At 46.7% G+C, this 18,961-nt stretch overlaps 1 protein-coding gene across 1 annotated transcript in view; it reads right to left on the bottom strand.

Moving 5' to 3' along the window:
• Positions 1-3,840: 3,840 nt before the first annotated feature.
• IL20RA (interleukin 20 receptor subunit alpha) overlaps positions 3,841-18,961 on the bottom strand; it is a 45,187-nt gene continuing 30,066 nt past the window's right edge. Inside the window, 3 exon segments of the mRNA XM_070496375.1 lie at positions 3,841-11,166; positions 11,471-13,587; positions 15,521-15,660. Coding sequence (XP_070352476.1) covers positions 12,754-13,587; positions 15,521-15,660 — 974 coding nt within the window. The 3' untranslated portion in view covers positions 3,841-11,166; positions 11,471-12,753.

Genomic DNA, 18,961 nt, shown 5'->3' on the forward strand with positions numbered 1-18,961 from the left:
CGAAAGGTCAGACCAGTGTGAAATCGGTTTAGTAGTGATTGTCTCTGTAGGGGAGGTGGGGGGGGTGGGGAATAAACACCTTGTTCTAAATGGAAGGACGCAGAGAAGTCCCTGTAAGTGCCTTGAGGGCAGGGCCTGTGTCATTTATCCTGGTGTCCTCACTCCCCAAATGCGATGGATCCTTAATAATAATCTATTTATTTGACTTAGAGAAACCAATTAAAGTCACTTTGACCTTTTCTAGTCATCTCCCTTTAGGGAGTAAGATGAGACTAAGGAAGTTTATAGATGTCTTTTGTCCTTGAGCAGATGGCCATGGCTCCAGACATATTTCTCTTTCAAACAGAATTTTGCCTGAGAGAGTTGAAAAGTCCGTGTTGTCCTCTTGGATCAGATCTTCTGGAGGCCCTGGCAAGCAGCCTTTGCGTCTCCTCAGGTTTCCAGCAGCTTTTGCAAAAGTCGCAGGCCCCGGTTTGCTCCCTGACGCTGTGGGGTGTGGAGGGAGGCGGGCAGTGGCGCTTGAGGGCAGCAGGGGTGGCCCTGTGTCCCCACAGGCACTCTGCATGCTTCCGGGTCCAGGGACGGGTGCGCAGGAGAGGGCTGTCCTTCCCTAAATGAAAAGAGGCCTCAGGGAGCCGACCTCAGGGGGCAAAATGCCCCTGAAAGCTTCCTCCCCCCTAGGAAGTTCCTCAGGGTTTTCTTTTCAGAAAAGAAGCTCATTCCTGAGAGGCAACTTGTCAACAATTAATTAAGTCAAGATGCGCTTAAAACAGAAGCTCAGAATTGGGTCAGAGTTGGACAAAGGGAAAAAACGGTCTAGATGCATTATGAAGCTTCTCTGAAAAGGACTGTTTTCGTGATTTTAATCACTGACATCTACCGGAGCAATGTTATATTTTCATTTGAATGTTTAATTTTGAAAGCTAAGTCTGAGAAAAAGAATTTTTATCCTTTATGAAATAGCTGTGAGTATGGTTGACATGAACTCTGTAGTCTCAGTTGGCTTTGAAGCAGGAGCAAAAACAAAATAAAACAAGAATCAAATCACACAAGGAAAACCAACGTCCACAAGCACCCCCGAGAGTGTTCGTCCCAGCACATAGACTGCCGAGTCCGTGAGCTCCAATGGCAGGTTCTGTCACTACAAAGCCTCTGGTTCGATGACATTTTGCTGCAAGGCAATGAGTGTTCTGTGTTCTTGGTCCAGGTTATATCTCGCGGTCGGAGGAGCCTTGTTCTTCCTTCCTTCCTCCTGAAGGAGCTGTGACTTTCTGCGAACCTGAACGTTGTTCAGTGACTGTTGCTGGCTAGTTGCCTAGAGAGCCGACCCTGAGGGGGGCCATCCCTATGTCAGCCACCTCTGTGAAGGGAGATCCTCCTGGAAGCATTTAGCTGCAGGGGGCACCAAGGAAGGGGTGCACAGACTAGCTCCTGGGAGCAGAGGGAGGCCGTGGAGGGGCGGGGCGCTCATCACCTCTCCCTGGACTTGCACCCCCGGCCAGGGGCCATGAGGCTGTGAGAAGACTTGGTCAGCCGCCAGTGGACCCTGGGAGCAGGCGTGGCCTAAGATAGGTAGGCACAGGGGGTGTAAGGGGGCAGGATGCGGGTGGGCAGCACTGGGCACAGTGACTAACCCTATTCCATCTCTGAAAGCAAGGCAGGCCACTGATAATGCCATCTCCTGTGCAGCACGGCTCCCTGCCCTTGGGGGAGGGCGATGAAGACGTGACACACTCTCCTCTGGGAAGACTGCGGCATCAGAACGAGCCATTTTTGGATATAAATGTCAGTGGCTTTGCCTGTGGCAGCTCAAGGAAGACATAATTGCCCGAGCTGCCTCCCTCCACCCCTTCCCTGCACTGCACCACCCACCTCCCTGGAGGCTGGTCCGGGGCTGGAGCGGAGGGGCAGATGCAGAGGCTGCATGTGCTCACGCTTCTCCCCCTCCCTCAGCGGGCGTCCCCAGCTCCGACTTCTCGGAATTGGGACCCTGAGAACAGCGAGGGACTCAAGCAGGCCGAGGGGAGACCATCTGCCACGGATGCAAAGGCTCCTTGGGCGGCCCAGGAACCGAGGGCACCATCTGAACAAAACCCAGGAGCCTTCGCTGTCAAAGACACACTCAGTTTATGCATTCTGAGATAAATTCTGGGCTTTTCTAAAATTTTGCTGAGGATTTCAAAATTGAATTCTTAGGCACTGCCTCCTATACTTTCCATGACACAGACGTGACACAGAGGTGTTTATGTTTACCAACCCCCCATCAGATATGCAGGGTCTTTGCTAAATCCTTGTAAACTTTGAAACTTTAATAATAGTTCTTTTCTATCCTACCTACCCCCTACCTCAAATGGTATTTAGAAGGCAGACTTAAATAGAAATACCCTATGACCCAGCCATCCCATTACTGGGTATCTATCCTAAGAACCTGAAATCAGCAATCCCAAGAGTCCCGTGCACCCCTATGTTCATCGCAGCATTATTTACAATAGCCAAGACGTGGAACCAACCTAAGTGCCCAGAAACTGACGACTGGATAAAGAAGATATGGCATATATACACAATGGAATACTACTCAGCCATGAAAAAGGACCAAATTGTTCCATTCGCATCAACATGGATGGACCTTGAGGGTATTATGTTAAGCGAAATAAGCCAGACAAAGACGAACTCTATATGACCCCACTGATAGGTGGAAGTTAACATATAGACATGGAGAACCGATTGGTGGTTACCAGGGAAAAGGGGGTGGGGGGAGGGCACAAAGGGTGAAGTGGTGTGCCCACAACATTGCTAACAATAATGTGCAACTGAAATCTCACAAGGTTGTAATCTATCATAATCTTAATTAAAAAAATAAATAAATAAAATAAATAAATAAAAGGCAGACTTACTGAAGGTTAGGCATCTGCTTATGCCACTGTGTATTTGTTTTTCAGATTCTATGCCAACCAAACACGGCTTCCGTCAGTGAGCACATGTTCTACATTGAGCGGTATTAGGACATTCAGAAAACGCATCCGACTGACAAGTCCAGAGTTTACTCTGGTTCTTTTAAACATTTGAAGTGAAAGTGTCAAGGTTCACAAGGCTGTGTGCCCCCTGTGACCGAGTTGAAGAGCTGTCATTACTCCTACGGTCGTAGACACTGCTGCTTCCTAATTCCAGCCCGATGCGCATCTCACCGGACTGTCCACCTTCCGCTGTGTTCATCTGGTTTTACTTCCTAACTTCAAATACATTTTTGAATGTTGCCATCTGAGCTTGTACACTGTGTCTGTGCTTAGAACACTATAGGAAAGACACCATTCATTTAATTCTCACCACTCCATCCTAAGTACTTTTTCTGCGAGGCTGTGGTCTTTAAAAACGCAGTAGCCCAGAGGCCCTTCTGCTGAGGCTGTGCCCATCACAGAGAGTAAATGTGCTCATAAGAGAACTTCTGCATCGTTCTTTTTAAAATGTCAAAGTAATACATGTCCATGACGAGATCAGAAAACGTGAGCAGAAAGAAAAACCATGCATTTATATGTATAATTTATAAATATGTATTGGTAAAAGTGTACATGTATCTTTATAAAAATGTGATGCATTTTGTCACTTTTTAATATTTTCCTGCCTAACATAACATGAACATGTTCCTTTATTCTTATAGCTGCCTAATTTTGCCTTGTATGGATGTAACAATATTAATTTATCTTTTATTGTTAAAGATTTGAATTATTTAAAAATCTTTATTATGGTAAATGCAGTGATGAACATCTTATAGTTACATTCTTGTGCATTTGCTCAAGTATTTTTGTAGGATCAATTTTCTGGAACCTAATTTCTTTTTGACTGTAGCTCTGCCCATGGCCTCAACCGGCCCCTCTTCCATGGGACCTGGCTTTGCTGACACAGGAGATGGTGTTGCCTCTACCGGATTCTTCACATTAGTTCCTTTGACCTCGAGTCTTCCTTTCAGTTATATCTCCAGAAATTTCTCACTTGGGGTCTCCTATTCCTTTTCTAGAGGTTATATGGGGCTTGGTTAAAGTTATATTTGTCATTTCTCCGTTCCCTCCTCCCTCTCAGCGTTGTTCCTTTGTCCTCTCCTTCAGTGTCTGAATTTCCCGGGATTCTGTCCGTGGCTTCCCTCTGCTGTAGCCCACGCTCTCCCTGAGCTGATCCTCCCTCTGATTCTAATTTATGAGGACAGTTAACTCTTGAGTTGTATCCTTTCCCTCAATCCTTGGACATATATTCCCAACCACCACCTTGGCATCTCCACACGTGCAGGTATCTCAAAGCCAGTAGTCCCCAGACTAAAGTCATGCTTTATTCCAAACTCCCAGCAAAACAGAAACAAATACAAAAATAAAAAGCAAAAGCAACACAATCCCCCCCAAACAAACCAAAACAACTCATTTTCTCCTGGTGTGTTCTCTTTTGTAAAGTGAAGGCGCCCACTATCCACCATCACACAGTCGTCCAAATTTAGAGTCAACTGACATTTATTGATGGCATCAAATGATAGTCTCCTGCATAAAACTCTCTAGTGGCTTCCCATTGTCACTATAGTGTAACCCAAACGCCTTACAGCTGTCACGAGGCTCCTGGTCTTTACCCGCCCCCTGCCTTCATCGTCTTCCGGGCTCCTGCTGGCTCACTACGCCCAGCTGTCTTCTTTCTGACCTCCTCTCAAAGAGCAAGCGCAGGTACATCTCAGAGACTCAGCTTATGCGTGGCCTTCCCTCAGTCAAGAACCCCTTTCTGATGGTGCTTCTGGTGTTGTAACTAAACACTGCCAAACCCAAGGTCACCTACTTGACTCTGTGTTTTCTTCTGGAAGTTTCATAGCTTTACATTTTAAATTTAGGTCCAAGATCCATTTTGAGTTAATTTTTGTGAAAGGTGGAAGGTCTTTGTCTAGAATGATTTTTTTTTTTTTTGCATACGGATGTCCAACCGTTCAATGCCATTTGCCGAATACATTATCCTTTCACCACTGAATAGCCTTTGTGCCGTGATCAAAGGTCAGTTAACTTTGTTTGTGTGGGTCTATTTCTGGGCACCAATTCATATAATTCTTAAGATTCATGTATTGATACATTCCATCAGCAAATGTTTATTGAGCAACTACTATATGATAGACAAAGTTTCAGGTGCTGGGAACCTATTAGTGAAAAAAAACAAGACAAAACCCCTGCCCTCATGGAGTTTACATTTTAGAAGATTCTGGAATAGATTACATATGAGAATGTTTTTAGAGTCATTCCCATTCCTTCCCCATGAAGCACAGTTTGCACGTGAATGCCCGTGTCTTCGCCCGTGTTTCTCGGTGTGTTTGTTAGTTCATCACAAGTTTGGCCCAGGGCTGCCCACTGCCAATAGGAGGAATATGAGGCCGTCCCTCTTCTCTCCCCTCCTTCACTCCATTTTCACTTTTTCTACTGTTGAAAAGCTCATTTTTTAGACTTTTAGACTTTTTACGATTTTTAGTCTTAGGCGTACCGAGACCTTGAGTGCAGTAAGTAATGAGTTATATTTCACAGCTCACTCTGATATGTCCTGCAGAGACATCTCCATTCCAGGGGTAGCTGCCCCAGGGTGGTCTGGAAAACTGGGATGAGAACAGACAGTATTTATTCAGATTGGGGGTGATATAGGCAGTTTTCACAATGCCAGCTGCTCTCACTCCATCCTGTGTCTGTACCTCAGACTGTGGCTGTCTGGTGATGTCCAGCCTGGTCCAGCAGTCAGAAGGGGGTTGATGGAAACAGGATGCCTTCTGAGCCTTGTTTGTGAGCAGTATTCCCAGTCTGACAACCCCAAAACTTCGTTAAGGAAAAACAATAATAAAAGGGACTTTCTTAAAGCAGGATAGCAGCGAGAAGGGGAAATGAAAGAAAGATGCCATTTCTAGACGACTCAGACTCATTTTCTGGCAGGGTGAGAGCTCTGAAGTGCCTGTCGGGGGCGAGTGCCTCGGGGGGAATTTCTAAGCTCCTGTGTGTTACATTCAAGGAGAGGCACTACTTGGCTCCCCTTAGCCACCCGCAAAGGGCAGGCCCATGGCAATTTATGACAACCAGAGCGTGAGTTACTGGCTAGTGAACTGCCTGGAAGAAAAAAGAAAAAAAAGGGAGAAATAAAGAGGATTCCAAATACTGTTTTTTCATACTAGACATTTTGAGGTAGAAATGTCTTCGAGATCATCTATTCCAACCCCGGCCGCATGGAGGAATCCTCTCTGCAAAAGGCTCAGCAGAAACCAGCCTGGACTTGAACCCTCCCTATGACAGGGAACTCAGTACCTCATGGAGTTAAGAATGCAGAGCTGCCAGCTAATATAGAAAGCCCCTCCTTGCTTGGGACTGAGCTCTGCCTTCTAGCAACTCCCAAATATGAGTCCTAATTCCATTCTCTGAAGCAACAAACGCATGTGAGTATCCTCATTCATAGGAAGGCCTTTGCATATGGCGGCTATCAGGACTTCCCTAAATCCTGGATTTCCTCCACACGTCCTGTGTCCTGGCTGTCAGCTCCTCTCTCAGATGTTTTCTGGTTGGTTAAAGCCTTAGTTAAAATGCGATGCTCAGAATGAATGTAGACAGCAGATTTCTGAGACTCAGGTCTCAGATGATGTGGGCTGCTAAGAAGAAATATTAGCAAATGTCCTAATTATGCTTCTGTTAATGCTGTTTTTGGGGGTAAAGTTAAATGTTTGAAGTCCATCACTATGCCTGGATTAAAGGTGTTTCCACCTGAAAGTGTTGTTTAAATCTGTCATTTCACAAATCCTTCATTTTGGAAGCTGGTGGCAACAAACTGGCAGGAAATATGAGACTTAGGAAAAGCAAAGACATCTATTTGCTAATGGTCACTACAAAATGCATTGGTAACCACGGCAAGCTTATTATGAGGGGAACAGTTAGCTGAAGTGTAAAGGCCGGGCACTTAAGACCCTACTCCTTCCTTGGAGATCAGCTATTGGCTGCTGCATGAGGACGGATTTGTCCGCACTATGCAGTTTGGTCGGGGGGCCTGCCTGCCCGATGTCTGATTACTTATTCACTCCTCGGTGACCGTGAGTGGGAGAAGGTGCTTGCATTGCAGAAGCTCGTGCGCATCCCGTGTCCCCTCGTCTCCTGCCGGGGCTCAGGCATTCACTCTTTGAACATCCGCGCTTCTCAGCAAGGCCAAGCTGTCCAGCACATGCCTTTCGCCGTGGAAACCCAACTAACCAACCCATCAATAGTTCTTTCCTGTTCAAAATTTTAAACATAATCGAAACTTTGGAACCTAAGAAGCTTTGTAAACAGAATATAACCCTAAATAGACTTGCTTCTGACTTCCAAGGGAAAATGCCTGTCAGCTCTCATAACTCCAGATGCCTTGACCAGTGGTGCAAAGCTGACAGTGGTAAAGGAACCTGTGAAAATAACACGAAATTCAGGCCTTTAGGGTTCCACTGTTGTTTTTCTCAGTTAAATATACATGTGCTAGGGCATGTGTAATAAACATGCTCAGTTTAAAGAGGAACCATCCAAAGAGCATCCTGCTTCTGCCATAGTTGGGGAACAGCTCCTCTGAAGCCCCAGGGAGCTCCACCTGCTCCCATCCCCTCAGACCACGGGGGAACCACGATCCTCAACTTCCTGTTAATCACTCCCTCTCTTTTCTTTATGGTTTCACCCATATATGATTCATACCATATCCATTCATACCAGTATACGAATAGTGCTTAATTTCATATGTTTTAGGACTTTATATAAATGGAAATATCCTTTGTATATTCTTTTAGGAATCTCCCTTTCTGCTCAATCTGTCTTGGGATTCATCCACGTTGCCATGGAAGGCGTAGTTCATTCATTGTCACAGTTTTCTCCTGCTGATAAACATTAGTGTTCTTTCAAGGTTTTTTTAATGAATAATGCGTCCGTGAAAATTCTCGTCTATGCCGCCTGTGATTTTGTTGCCACTGACATTTATCGAGCATGTATCTCCTGTCAGGCGCTCTTCTAAGCACTTGAGAGGCACTAATTCCTTTAAACCTCCCACACCCTGCGAGGTAGGCGCAGTTATTATCCCATTTCATGGGTGAGCAAATTTGGCCCAAAGAGGTTCAGTGACTTTTCTAAGGTGACAGCCTAAGAAGTGACAGTGCTGGACATTGAACCAAGTGTCTTAGCTTTGGCGTCCGTACGTCCAATCAGGACACCACAATGATCCTTCTTCTGCTAATCGATCACTCAGACAATTTGAAAAATTCTAAGGCTTATTTTCATTTGTCCATATGTCCTTCTGTTAGTCAAATATCCCAAGTTCTTTTAAAAGCACAAAGCCAACAGATTTAATACAGATCCAATATCCTATGCTTCCTTTCGGGCGTTGGGATGAAAATTCCCATTGTTTTTTCCCCCCCTCACATCAAATATTCTGAAGTGTCTGCATTTCAAGTCAATTTCAGGTTGGGGAAGTGGGCACTTCACGAGAAGAAAGAATCCTATGTAAACTCTCTCAACTCTATGAGACATTTAAGAGCAGTGGCTAATTCCTGTGTCCCACAGAAGTCAGTTCCAGGGGCAGGCAAATGGCGGTGGCCTTCATCCCCATCAGTGTTCATCCTCTCAGCGGGCTGGGCATGAAAACATAAGTGTGAGCCATATGTCCATCTTCTGAATTGATGGGGGGCCTGCAAGGACCCCTGGATCCAGAGAATGACAGACTGAGAAATCGAAGGAAATCTGTTGAGGAAGTAAGGGAGCGAATACCTCATGCGCTTCCAAGCTTAGCAAAGTGCCAGAGGCAGAGTTTTAGGGAAACACATGAACAGACAGCCTTTCCTGAGGACAGAAGGAGCCTCCGACAACCGGCATGAACAGAACACGACACACCAACCCTCACCCTCCTGAAGGAGCCTTGGTTGCAGCAGTGTTTTCAGAACCTTAACCCAGCATCCCTTTCAGAAAGGAAAACCAGCTGGAAAACTTGTTACAGATGGAAACTACTCACGTACCAAAGAAACGTGGCAGCCGCCACAGGCAGAGGAGTCGGCAGGAAGGTGAGTGATGGACACGAAGGTTTATGCAGGATGTGCAGCGACCGCCAAGGCTGCCTTCACACACCCGTCGCTGAAGATCCCAGAGACTTCAAGAGGGGAGTTCACAGCAGGGAAGCCCAGGGGCGTCCCACCCCTCAAAGGAAGATAGACGACCACCAACAGTCCCCCAGCCTCTCTGCAGAGGCAGTGATTTTCAGGAAGCAACATTTGGGAGGGGTTCAATTATCTTTAAAGAACACACAGCACTTGGCTCTTAAAAACTCCAACTCTAGGTTGCTGTTTGATGAAAAACATTTTAAAGCATTAAGTTTAGAAAAAAATAATTCGTCATCTGCCATTTCAGTAGTTCTAGTTTGAATGAGGTTGGTGCTTCATAAAGTTAATCTAAGGATAGTTAAAGTAAGATAGTTTGTTATATATTTTTGAGTGAAAAGAGGAAGTTTTAAAAGAATTCAATATGATCCCTCTTTTTGGGAAAAAACTATACAATATATGCATTGAAAGCATCTGGAAATTTCCACACCAGCGTTTATCAGTGTCGGTACCATTGACATTTCGGGCCATAACTCTTTGTTATGGGTGCTACCCTGCTCATGTCGGGACAGTTAACAGCTTTCCTGGCCTCTCTCCACTGGACGCTAGCCGCCCCCTCCCAGGGTTGTGACAATCAAAAATGTCTGCAGACATTGCCAAATGTCCCCCCGGGGGGGACAAGTTCACCCTCAGCTAAGAATCATTTCTCTGCCCTAATATGTTTGTGTGGTTAAACCTGGGTGGGAGTCTTTCAGGTCATTTCCATTTTTCCCCTTTATTTTTAGTTACTCTACAACGAATATGTGTACATTTATCTTCTATAGTGAAAAATGAAGCTACTATCATGTACACAACTATAGCACTATTCATTAAACAATTATAGGCACACGCATTTGAGCAAAGTCTGAAAAAATTGTGGATAGAAGATTTATGGAAGGTATGATACGGGAATCACAAAGGAAATAGAGAAAAACAGTTCTTCGAAGACGATTTAGCAAAAATTCATCTCAAGATGTGGGAATGGTAAAGTGTGGCCCAGAAAGAGCTTGACTGATGACCGGGGGCAGTGACCCTTGCGGATGGAGCCCTGTTTGGTGTTCTCATTAGATTCCGCAGGCTGAGCAGACCTGTGCTCCGGGCTGCATAAGCAGTTCTTCTCCGCACTGATTGCTTTTGAGTTGAGCTGGGCCCAGGGCACCAGACCTCTCCTATGTTGTAGGCTCAGGGAAAAGGGTCCCTCTTCACATACTTCCTTCCATCACAAGGTGTGGCACTAGGTTTCACTCACTTTGTGTGTAGGGGGTTATTTTCATTCACCCAGTTGTTTAGAATTTATGGGGTGTGGAAATAGAGCCACTAATAGATGTTTTCAGGAGGAAAACCTACCTCCTGTGGAAGAGGTGTGTAAAATCCTAGAACTGACGAACAGCCAGGGAGAGGATGACGGTGCCTGTCAAAGGTTCTGATACCTCCGCTGCTCAGCTCCACGTGGACCGCAGCCCTGGGGATGGGGTTGGAGGGGGTCCCAGAGCACGACTCTTAGAGCTGCGGATGCCCTGGCCACAGAGGTGGCAGGAGGCACAGCGGCTGTCACCCCTACAGATACACTGCAGCACCTCAGAACGTGCTCTCGTTCCCCACAAGAGATACCCACCGTACGCTCACGTTTGGTTATGTGTGAGTGTGTATGTATATATGTTGCGAAGTGAGAAGCGACAACATTTAAAAAATGCTCAATCCCTCTGACATGCTTGGAATGACAAGAGATGTGAAAGCAACTCAGAAATAGATTCCCTTTTACGAACCCACTGATGGATTTCAATCGGAAGGCATGAAGTAGGAAGCAAATTACTATTGTACTTTTAGGTGAGAAAAACAAAGGCAGGCAAACTCTGCCTTTGAAGCAAAATACTCATCTGTCTAAAAGGCTTCTCCTTCTGGGGCTAGGCATGCACTCTGCAGTGAATGGTGCCAACACTCGCTCCGCACTCGCTGTGTGCCGGGCTCCGCTCTGAGTGCCTTCTGTATTCCAGCTCTTCATCCTCAGAACCACCCTGGGGACGGTCCCCGTCTCCTGGGGGAGGACACTGTGGGACACAGCAGGTGCTCAGTAAATATTCTGTGAATGGAATGAATAAGCCAAACTACCACCAGTCACTTTATTTTCTCTTTGCTCTTAGTAACAACTCATTCTTTCCCCTCCGAATTTCTTTCACAGTCAGTATTACACATTTGTTCTTCAAAACTGGCAGAGTCATTTCTACAAAGACTCAGAAGAACAGAACACTCTGGTTAATAGAATTATGCTCTAAATTAAACCATTAAATCAGAAACTGTTTGGATTTGTGGACAATCTCAAAAGACCATGACTCCAGAATCCATCTCTCTTACCAGGGATGTCTGCCTGTGCCAAAAACACAAACAAGGAGATACGGATGACATCTGTTTTCCTGAAAGAGCATCGATGGCTTATGAGTTCATGATGAAAACAAACACACATGAAGGTAAATCATAGGAAATTGCTGTTTCTGCAGGTCAAGAACATCAAATAGTAACAATTTTATATGGTTCAACTTAATAGATTCTGTCATATTTTAATGCAGTGTGACGGTACAATTTCATTTTTTAAGTGAACGGTGAAGGAGAGAACAGTTACTGGAATTTAACTCGATGGTGTTGTCTTACGGTGCACTTCCGTTCCCACAGTAAATTATGTCACATTTTTAATACGCTCTCCCTTACATATTAATTTAACTTATTTCTATTGTAAGTCCTTGTTTATCTATTAATTTTAAGATTATGTGGATAAGGGATATTCATTCATACATATTCCAAGGAGCCTTTGAGGCATCGCCCACTCAAATAGAGTATTTAATGTTAGTAACAGGTTTCATGCTGCTAAACATGTTCTACTCTATAGACGATGTAAATATCTTTTTAAAAAACACATTTCCAGAAGTAAATGTAATATTTTATTATAAAATGTGACGCTTTCTTTCAGGTTAGTCCCCTACTAAGCTATTGAGAGGACACTTTCTGACAACAAAATATTAATAACAATTTATGTTTACACTCCAGAACTTCTCATAAAGTCTTAATATGGCCACTTCAAGTAGCCCAAAGTGTGTGATATCAAGAAAACCTGTGCCCAACGTGCTCCCTCTGCCCGTGGACTGCCAGGATTAGCTAGTGAGCCAGGGTCCCTAAGTGTAACCAAGTTACCACCATTTGGTAGTATTTGTATGTTTTAAGTATCTCATCTTTCTGGCAATAAACCAAATTCTAAAAATTATAAAAGGAACGGTCCTCATGAAATGTTTTACAGTATGGTACACTATACCCTGGGTAAACATGCAGAAATTATATCTTCTGCAGAAGTGTGCTTGTCAGGAAATGATAAACAGAGAGGCCATAGGACACCCACCTGAATAAATTCTGCATCCAACCTGGCAAACATTTTTGGATACTAGCTGGGTACAAAGCGATGGGTCCGCCCTGCAAGCTAGGTCCCCCGTTGCTCTAAGAGACCCACATGCATGAACCAACCACCCACAGGAAGCAGAATGACAGCAGGGCTGGAGCCTAGAGAGAAGAAGGAGTTCTCACTGACACAGAAGAATCGGATTCACGTCTGCCATCCCAGGCCTTTGTGGTCCCGGCACTCCTGTGCTCACTCAGGAGCCTCGTAACAGGGATCTGCAGGGGGAAGCTGGGCGTGAGTCCTCCACGTGCATGCACAACCCCCACTCCTCCATGAACTGCGTGAGATAGGCCTCACTTTCCTTTGGTGGCCCCTCTGGAGCCTGGTCTGCATAGAGTCTGGGCAAAAGGCTGTCCTCCAGGAGCTCCCTGTGCTCAGGTCGCTCACGTCTCTCTGGGTCGTGTTCAAAGCTGGATATTGAAGGTATACACAGCCAGCCGGTCCGAGGGTCCCAGTCGGCCAGTGTGGTGGCCGGCTCTTCCTCTGGCCCCTGTTCCCTGTCCACGTGCTCCTGCGGCAGGTGGTCCAAGTCTCTGAGCTGAGGGGCGTATGAATACAGCAGTGTTTGTGGGCCTGCGTCTGCTGAAGCTGTCTGTTGCTCAAATAATTGTCCTCGTTGGGGCCCCTCCTCCTGAAAATTGAGCTCCTGGTCTGCAGGTCCCACACAGATGTCAGCAGGTCTTAGGCTGTATTCATATTCAGCGACTGCCGGATCTGTGGCTGTTGTTCTGCCGAGTGGCTCTTGCTGGGGTAGGGAAGTACCCCTGGCGGTTTCCTCAGAGTCACAGAGAACGCCCATCAAGTGGGAAGAGTACCCCAGGTGTTTCACCTCGACTTCCTCCTGATGGGGCTCCCGGTCCTCGCTGGGCTCTCTCAGGGCCGATGCATCATTGCTCTTTTCCATTACGCGTACATCCTTAAGAGAAATTTTAGCATCCTGCAAAACACTGAGGGTGATAAAGTTAATCATGATTTTTTCAGCAGGCACAAAGAATCTTTTGTCAAATTCATTTCCATAAATCAAAATCTATAAAGAGAGAAGAGAAGAGCTTTTACCTTTTCACTTTAGAGAGACAGTAAAAACAGCTGTTAAGTAGAATTTATACTGTCATCAGCTAGCTTTAAAGACCTATTCTTACCCACTCATGGAAGGGAAAGTGATGTTCGGAATACACAGAAAACTTGCGCATGCAGGTCAGGGACCCAGACACGCAAGACGCAAACGGCAGTAAAAAGTGGCTCCCGCGGGGGCATTTATCGTCCAGGGACGCGGCTCTGACCGCCCTCCTCTAGACGGCTGAGGGAATTCAGGGGAGTTATCTAATTTCTCAAGCCTTGGTTTTTAATTCTGTAAAATCAGAATTTCTGCCACAAGAGGAGTGGCGAGGACTGAGCGTGAGAGAGTTTTTAAATTGCCTTGTTGATTATAGTTTACTCCGTCCTTGTTAATAAGCTGTGGTCATCTGGGCTACCAGCCCTTCCTGGCTGTTCTCTGGACGTGAATGAGGATGGGCATGAAAGCTGACGTAGAAAGGGAGAGAACAGGAGGGTGTGAGTACTCACACCCCTATGTCCCATTCTACGACGCGATAATAAGGCCTAAAAAGGAAAGCCACCTGCCAATTTGTGGCAGATAGAGAAACTCTAAACCATGTTGGGAAAACTCGTTAGAGACTAAATTTGCTGGGGACACGTGGAAGGAGCCCGTGTAGGCTGCCAGTGATGAGGTGGATTACAATTCTCATTGTCCGCCCTGAGCCGTGAGTTCATTTAGCATTGCAAAATATGCAATGCAGCTTTATTCTTCTACAAAAGTTTTGGTTTCAAAAAGTCACATGCGGTCAATTCCTCTGTGAATTTTCCTCCCAGGAGCGGTCTCCACATGCCATCAGAAAACTAACTCTGAAACCTACAGGCAGGCGGAATAAGAGAAACATTTTAAAGCCAAACTAACAGGAATATGTGTGCATGGTGTACATAAGGACATACGTTTTAATAATTCCCAAAGAAATCATTTTTATTGTTAAAATAGGTTCAGCCCTTTGGAAGCCTCAGTGTGTGGTGCAGAGTGTGAGGTTTGTTCCTCCGTCTACTTTCTTGCCTTTCCCTGCTGTGGATGGTTAAGTCCTGGCCATTCTCTTCCTACATGTGTGTCCATTCCACGTGTTTGTCCCCACTCTCCTCTTAGACTGCCTTTCTCTCTCCACTGGACTCCTGCCACTGTCTCCTCGCTACTCTCCTTGTTTCTGGTCCCGCTCCTCCTAAAGTCGTCTTAGACCACCCCCCAGCTGGATCTAAAGCACAACATCACCACACTGCTCCCAGCTCAAGACCCCACAGAGAGTTCTCTTTGTCAGCCGAATAAAGCCCGAGCTCTCTGGAATAACACCCCAATTCTTCGGTCACCTGGCCGTGCCACCCACGCTCCCATCCTGGCTTTCCCAGCTCCGCATCAGGACCTCACGGTTTAGCAACCCTAGGTGGCTTCCCGAGGGTCCGCCCACCTTCATCCTGCTGCTTCCTCTGCCTGCAGCAGCTGCCCCGACTCCTGCTCACCTTTCCTGACCAAGCCCAGGCGTGAAGCTTCTCCTGATCCAAGTGGGGCTCCCACGCCATCCCCGCCCGCCCCCCCCCAAGAGGCCCCAGTGCTGGCTTTCATCTTAGCCTTCATGAGTCCTTTTGAAATCCTAGCCCCTAGCTAGACTTGAACTCTGGAAGGGCAAAGATCACGACTTAATCCATCTGTGTACCCAAGACCTAGTCTAATCTGGTCCTTGCATATAGAATTTTTGTTGAAGATAAGGAGTCTTTGTCTTTGCTTATGTTACTGAGTTAATCTCATATAGAAGTGTTTTTTAATTCAACTCTTTAACTTTAAGCCACTCTGCCCATGAAGCGCCTCCATGTCTGTCCTCCTGGACGTGTGTTGCTGTCCAGACTCCTGCCACCCGAGGACTCACCAGATTTGCTGGGTGTTTCTCTTTGCCGATGCGGGTGTATCTGTACAGGGAGTAGCCCATCACAGAAAAAAGCGACACGGTAACAGATGCGGGCAAAACATACCAGAAGAGGATTTTAACCTTCAGCGCTGATGCTGGATCTGTGAGAAAAGGAGAGGGGGCGTAGACAGTTGTGATTGGGAGAACACTGGCCATGTCAAGAGGCTCTGGGCACGTCCCCTACATTTAGGAATTCAGTTTCCTCGTTTATAAATTGACAAGCTTGAGCTAATTGTTATGAAAGGTTTCAGAATTCTTACTCTCTCCGACAGTAGATGGTCTAAAGACTCATCTCAACCGGTCCAGTAAGGATGCACCAGCAACCAAGTCAGCAGATAGCCCAGCGTTCCACGTCTGGCTGTGAGATTCATGCTGGTCCTTCTATTGGAAGGTGAGTGTGTCTGATATTCAGGCAACTCACAGCACTTCAACCCAGACAGCAAAAGCCGCTGTGAAGATCCCATTATGCTGCCCCCCTTTCCAGCCCACTCATCAGACTCGGTCTCTCCGTACTCAGCAGAGGACGGAATGTAGGTGTCACCTGCTACGCGACTAACAGAACCCTCCTCGTGTGGGTCGGCCAGACTGTCTGGGTGGGTCTGGAGCGTGGGGACGTGTGTCGGGGGTGGCTGAGCTGGTGTGTGCTGAGAATGGCAGTAACTCCCTTCGAGCTCTTGCTGCTGTAGTTTCGTGGCAAGTAAGAGTGCACAGAGGAGGGGGACACCTGGTGACCAGGTCTAACGAGAGCAGCCCATGCCCACCATGGGTCAGACTGCGTAGCTGATACATAGGGCTCAGTGCCACCAACTCGTACTTGTTAAGTCCTGCGGGCTACTTGGAAGTTGTGATGGTTAATTTATCTGTCAATTTGGCTAGGCCATGGGACCCAGCTATTTGGTCAAACGTTATTCTAGATGTTTCTGAGAAGGCATTTTTTAGATGAAATTAGCATTTAAATTAGCAGACTTGAATAAAGCAGATTACTCTCTAATGTGGCTGGGCCTCATCTAATCAGCTGAAGGCTTTAATAGAAAAAAGACTGGCCACTCTGAGGAAGAGAGAATTCTGCCAGCAGACTGCCTTCAGACCAGCACCCCAACATCAGCTCTTCCCTGGGTCCAGCCCGTGGCCTGCCCTGCAGGGTGTGAACTTAGCTGCCCCCGCCATCACGTGAGCCACCTTCTTGAAATCACTCTCTACCTCGATGGATAGACAGATAGATGTGAAGATTACATATTTACTGGTTCTGATCTCTGGAGAACCCTAACACAGCAGGAGAGAAAGAAGCAGCCTTAGCACAAATTACAAAATTTCGGGCACTTTCCTTACAGACTAATAAAATCAGCAAGAGTGTCACGGGAGCATTCTAACCACGCAGACGTCGGATTCTCTTGATGCCCAGGCCCAAGAGAAAGCGGCAAAGTCACTGTCCCTTTAACTGCTTAGTTAAAGACTGGAAATAGAAGTGTCACGGCCAGTGAGGGTGGCCAAGAACAGCCGGGGGAGAAGTCCAGGTACGGGGGTCCGACCGCAGGCTCGTCTCCCCCAACGACTCCTGCAAGCGCATCTGTGACCAGGCCCCATGTGGAAAGGAGCCAACACCACAGTGTAGACGCTGCAGGCACTGAGGGTTCCCGGCCCCGACTTCAGGCTCCAGCTCGGTCCAGTCCTCTCACTACAGCCCCGGCCTCTGGACTGAACCTGCCCTAATTAAAAAGAGCCCTCACAACCATGACTGGTGTCACTTAGTGTGCGCAGCACGTCTGTTGTCATAAACCAATAAGCTGTATTGGCGTTTTTGGGACTGAGGGACTGTGGGAAGCAGAAATGTTCTTTCAATAAATAGACCCCAGGGGCTGGCCCCGTGGCCAAGTGGTTAAGTTCGCACGCTCCGCTGCAGGCGGCCCAGTGGTTCGTTGGTTCGAATCCTGGGCGCGGACATGGCACTGCTCATCAGACCACGCTGAGGCAGCGTCCCACATGCCACAACTAGAAGGACCCACAATGAAATATACAACTATGTACCGGGGGGCTTTGGGGAGAAAAAGGAGAAAAATAAAATCTTAAAAAAAAAAAAAATAGACCCCAAAGAGGCAAGTGATTTTTTGAAAGAGTAGGCCCTCAGACAGTGTCTTGGGCAGGTGGCGGGAGCCATGGAAGAGCTGGGCTACTGTGGAAAGGGCAGCACCTGAGGTGGAGAGTGGCCAGGCTCCTGCAGCTGCAGCTCCGGCAGCTCCTGGGAAGTGATCAGCGTCATCTGCTCATCGGCTGCTTCAGCTCTGCCAACCGCTTAATGGTTTCCACGGGAAATTCATTCCCACCATTTGGCCACTGATCAGGCTGTTAGTACACAGAGCACTCTTCCAAATACAAAAATGGTTTCTTCAGTCTGCTTTGTTCTGCCTTTTGCTTGTAGCCTTTTAGTTTTATTTGACATCTGGCAGAGAACTTTCATTTGAAAGGGCAAGGTGTGATTAGGATTGAGATTCAGAAAGAGAGCTTTTGACTCTGGATATGTACTCACAGAATTCTCTTTTTATTGCTTGGGACAGTTTCATGTTGGAATGTGGGAGGCGTGAGGGAAGCGGAAAATGGGTTCTGTCCCCACTCCCCTCCCAGGGCAGGTGATGGAACTGAGGCTGTGCACCTGCCCTAGGCCAGCACATTTGGAGGAGAGAAGCCGAAGAACCGCGGATGAAGAGCTGGTCAGTGAAGGTAAATGTGAGGATTTATTTTCAACTTTCAGGTTTTGAATTCAAGGTCCTCTCACTCTGGGGAAGAACATTAAACGAGTGCCGGGCTCCTAACTGTCTCCTAACAGGAACAAGACTCTCAGTCACAGACCCCTAGCAGCCGCATTCAGAAGACACGAGAAGGAGACAAATGAAAGGAAGGAGAGAGAAGCGAGTGTGGGAGGGAGGGGTTAATTACTGATCTGCGGATTCCAGAGCTCGTATGGCCAGCGAGCAACATCTGGACACTGCCTGCAGAGCCCGGAATTTGTGTTCCCAAGGGAACGAAAGATTCTGTTTCAAAGGGTAAGAGATCTGAACAGACATTTTTCTGGACAAGATTTACAGATGGCCAACAGGCACATGAAAAGATGTTGAACATCACTAATTATTAGGGAGATGCAAATCAAAACTACGAGATATCACTTCATGCCGTTAGAACGGCTATCACTGAGAAGACAGGAAATAGCAAGTGTTGGAGAGGATGTGGAGAGAAGGGGAACCTCATACACTGCTGGTGGGAGTGCGAACTGGGAGCCACTATGGAAAACAGTATGGAGATTCCTCAAAAAATTAAGAATAGAACTACCATACGATCCAGCTATTCCACTGCTGGGTATTTATCCAAAGAACTTGAAATCAATAATTCAAAAAGGTATCTGCACCCCTA

Source organism: Equus asinus, chromosome 24 (genome assembly GCF_041296235.1).
Source record: "Equus asinus isolate D_3611 breed Donkey chromosome 24, EquAss-T2T_v2, whole genome shotgun sequence".
Taxonomy (NCBI): Eukaryota; Metazoa; Chordata; class Mammalia; order Perissodactyla; family Equidae; genus Equus; species Equus asinus.